General features: G+C 37.0%; 1 protein-coding gene across 1 annotated transcript in view; it reads right to left on the reverse strand.

Annotated features, from left to right (window-relative positions):
• Positions 1-4658, reverse strand: part of ITGBL1 (integrin subunit beta like 1) — a 175672-nt gene that overhangs the window by 91550 nt on the left and 79464 nt on the right. The window contains exon 6 of the mRNA XM_015818010.1: positions 2514-2654. Within this exon, the coding sequence (XP_015673496.1) occupies positions 2514-2654 (141 nt within the window). The remainder of the gene's footprint in view (positions 1-2513; positions 2655-4658) is intronic.

The raw sequence follows: 4658 nt of genomic DNA on the forward strand, positions 1-4658 counted from the left end.
CTGACCTAGGGTGAATTTTTAAATAGGGACAATTTTTAATGATTTTAAACAAGACACAGCTACAAATATTTGGTTTTTAATTGGCTTTTATAGGGAAATGTTTTGTATTGTTTTTAATATGCTGTGAGCCGCCCTGAGTCCCATGGGGGAGAAGGGCGGCATATAAGTCTTATTATAAATAAATAAAATAAATAAATAACTCACTATCCAACAGAAGGCAATATCTGTAGCTCAGGGTTGAACTGTGTAGTTCTTGGTGTCTTCTGAGTTTGATTGTTTGTTTGTAGACCTTTCATTGTCCAGGAATTTCAATGAGTAGTGAAACACCTGCAAACATCCAAGCTCAGAGAGCACCGGGAACTCCATGTATTAAAAGTCCAGCAAACCAAGCAGAAAAGTTGTGTTCTTATTTAAGCTATGGGGATTTAAGGTCTATTTTTTAAAAAGAAATGGTGGTTACCAAAGTAATATGCTTCCCTAAAATTACAATGACAACAGTTTAGAGACCTAGCCAAGACTAGGCTAGATAAGAAGTAGGCAATTTGGTGTCCTCCAGATAAGGAGTTTTTAAACTTTTATAAGCCACAGAATATATTAATGTAAAAACAAAACAAAACTCAACCTTGAACTTCCTGATCGAAAATTAGACCTCTAGTAGTAGAAAATTATATTTATCTGCATTCAGATGAACTCCCCCTCCCTTTTTGTGTGTGTGTCCTTAATCTCTTATGGAACTCCATCAAGTTCTTGTGGATGAAATATTTGAAAACCATCTCCATCCTGCTAGCTGCACTAGTGGGGGGGGGGGGGCTGATATTCTGAAACAAATGGAAGGCAACGTTTTGTATCATTCAAACTTAGAAATTTCCTTAAAAACTTCCTGGGAAATTCGTGTACTCTGCTTGAGTTTCCTGATGCAAACAAGCATGATATATATGTAGAAAATAATACAATGAAATAAATGAATCACCTTCTATCACATTCCTAACATGTGTATGGAATGATAAAAAATTACATAACTTTTCTTCATAGGAAATTGGGGTATAGGAAACTGCATTATAACCATCTTTTATTTTTTTTCTAATCCTGAGAATGTATGAGAGAGAGAGAAAGAGAGGTTATTAGAAGGAAGTTTATTTCTTCCCAGCTGGAGATTTTGGTAGGATCTCTATAATAATATCTGCTATTTAAATCTGGTCTGAAGAAGATAACAATCAGCAATTTGGAGTGAAATGAAATATTGAGAGTATGGGAATCTCCAATGGAAACTCCGCCAGGTAAAATTGAACAATAGGGTTTCCAGATTTTCAGTATAAAATCTTTAAATGTTTCATTTAATTCTAGGCAGGCTCTTAGATTTACAAACTGGTTTATTACAATTTCCAGATGGTTAATTTGAATACATTCTTGCAGACTTTGTTTCCTCCTTAAGTTTTTTCTTCATAATTGATGAAAGTTTTTCATCTGACAGGCACTGACTCAGTTTGTTCCAAGCCAAAATAATCTCATCTATCTACCTCCTTCTGATTCTTCAATTGCTCCACTGGTGCTTGGCTGACATGAATACAATCAATATGGGTTGTTAAGGATATTTAGAGAACCATTTTTGTATAGTGATGGACAAGAAACTGAGCACCTCTGAGTCTTAATCTTTTCCCCAGCTGAGTGACTTTGAACCAGTTGCCCTCTCCCAACTCATCCCATCCAATAGGGTTCTTGTGGGGAAAATAGAAGGGAGCATTTTTTTCTGCCACTCTGAGTTATACAAAATAAAAGTGGGTAATAAATGTTTGTTCACTATTTTGGACATAAAGGAGGAAACATTGCAAGATACTAGACTCCATGCTTTGGGATTTTGCATTAAACACCTCAATGTATCTGCATATTTTATTTATTTTTCCAAATAATATAGCTGCCTATCTCAAAAAAACAAGGGATTCTGAGCAGCTGTTCAACTTTGAAGCTATAACTGCTAGATGTAGTAATTTTGGGTCCTTGGTACTCTCTGAGCTTGGTTGTTTTCTTACAGATGTTTCATTACCTGACTAGGTAATGAACATAAACATAGATCTGATGATGATACTTATTGGGTAATGAAATGTCTTCAAGAAAACACCATGCTCAGAAAATACCAAGGAGTCCACACATCAATTCTGAGCTACAAATATTATCTTTTATTGGTACTAGTCTGACCATTCAGGAAGATATGAATTCATACGGCAAAATACAGATCCAAAACACCAGATCACTTTCTGGAATTCTTGTGGAGTGGGATCATTCTGTTCCTCCAGATGAAAGGGACAAAGGCAGGAAATGACAGAATGTGGGATTGTATCATCATGCAATCCTACATATTTGTATCTTAAGTCAGGACACAAGTTTATAACTTTGGCATAAATAGGATTTTAACAATGTATGTTATTATTTGGGCTCTGTATTATTAGAATTTCTATTGTAAAGCATCTTAAATCTTCCACTGAGATCACATTACGTCCTTGAACTATTTTCTTCACCTGAACAGAAATCATCTGAGTATCGATCATAGGCTGCCTTGCAGTTTCGTTCATCACATTCGCAGGTATCTCCGTGAATATCTCCCCAATCTCCAGTTGGATCAACATCATGACATATGCATTCTCCACACACGCATGTTCCTACAGTAGGAAAAGTTGATATTTAACAGAATCAGAGTAAAATCAACAATCTTTTCCTAGCTCAATGCCATGAAAATAAGTCCTGCATGAGCCACAGGGGTGGGTTAGTGATGCAATACTCCAAGGAAGGGAGAAATGCAATTTTTAAAAATCTTTCTACATATATATTTTTAGATAGGAAGAATTTAAATCCAATTATTTGGGCTCTAATCCCTTTTGTCCATACATTCACTGAGAAATTAGTATTCAAGAAAAATCAGCAATTGGCCTCCAGATGTTAACTATATTCTAGGAACCTTCAAAAATTGAGAGTCCACACAATGTTGAGAACTGTTATTCTGATCATGTATAACTCTTGACTTAACAGATGTGTTTGAAATGGCTGTTTCAAGAGAAAATGTATAATTCCTGAACATGTTAACTAGAGAAAATCAACATTTGCAACAGAAAAAGAAAATGCAGGTGAATCCTAGATCACAATAATTCAGTCTTGGTTATCTCTTGGGTATAATATGTGGATGTGACTAGGTTTGCTTTCCTGAGTTTATATTTTCACTTACCCTGGGTACCATAAGTTCTTTGACTCCTTGTAAAGAGCACTAACTTCAGCTCTCTGGGATCTTTGGTGAAAGATCCCTAGGACTACCTGCACACCCAGACAACATTAAATGAACACAATAGCCAAGCTTGTTTGTTATTATTACACAGCCACACTCAGTCATTCCTCTTTGTGTGCTATGACTTGGTATCTGCTATAGGTAGTTTGTTTATCATTTACTCTGCTGAGCAAATGCAATGTGCGGGGTTTTCTGCTATGATCTTCTCCATAAACAAACTTTAAACAAATTTGTTCCTACTGGAAGCCCTGGGGACACTGTGTTCACACAGTATGGTAAGCCATTAAACAGGCTGGGGACTACTGTGTCCATGCTGTGCAGCTCAGAGAGAAGAGCAATTGAACAAGATTATTTGCTTATAACTAAGCAGCATGGGATGCTATGTTATGCAAACAGCCCTAGAGAGTTTTGGGTGTGCACATTGAATCAGAGCCACTATCATTCCTCTTGTCTGGTCTTCAAACAACATGTCATTATCAAAGAAAAGCCTTTTACACAAAATGTTACTAAGTTAACAGAATAACAGAAAAAAGCATTGGAGGGGACCTTGGAGGTGCAGTCCAACCCCAATACCATTTCAGACAGTTCTTTAAAACCTCCAATGTTGGAGCACTCACAACTTTACTAATTTATTACTCTCACAGTCAGAAAATGTCTCCTTAGTTCTAGGTTGGTTCTCCCCTTATTTTCCATCCATTGCTTCTTGTCCTGCCATCAGGTGCTTTGAGAACAGGTTGACCCCCTCTTCTTTGTGGCAGCCCCTTGGATATTGGAACACTGCTATCGTATCACCCCTAGTCCTTCTTTGCATTAAACTAGACATATCTAATTCCTGCAACTGTTCTTCATATGTTTTAGCCTCCAATCCCCTAAGCATCTTTGTTGCTCTTCTTTGCACTCTTTCTAGAGTCTCAATATCTTTTTTATATTGTGGTGACCAAACCTGGATGCAATATTCCAAGTGTAGTCTTATCAAGGCATTATAAAGTGATATCAGTACTAACACTTCACGTGATCTTGATTCTATTCCTATTAATGCAGCTTAGCACTGTGTTGGCTTTTTTGGCAGCTGCAGCACACTGCTGGCTCATATTTAAGTGATTGTCCACTAGGACTCCAAGATCCCTTTCACAATTACTATTACTATACCTGTGCATGTAGAACCTTACTTTTCTCACCAATTAATGAGTGTTGACTATTCCTGCCAGCTTGGTGATGTCTGCAAATTTGATGAGTTCCCCCTGTATCCCCTCGTCTAAATGATTGATGAAGATATTGAAGAGTATTGGGTTAAGACAGAGCCTTGGAGTACTCCACTACATACTTCCCTTCATGTAGATGCAGTTTCATTAAGGACTACAATTGAGTGCAATTGGTCAGCCAGTTA

Source organism: Protobothrops mucrosquamatus, unplaced genomic scaffold, assembly GCF_001527695.2.
Source record: "Protobothrops mucrosquamatus isolate PMUCROS unplaced genomic scaffold, P.Mucros_1.0 scaffold664, whole genome shotgun sequence".
Taxonomy (NCBI): Eukaryota; Metazoa; Chordata; class Lepidosauria; order Squamata; family Viperidae; genus Protobothrops; species Protobothrops mucrosquamatus.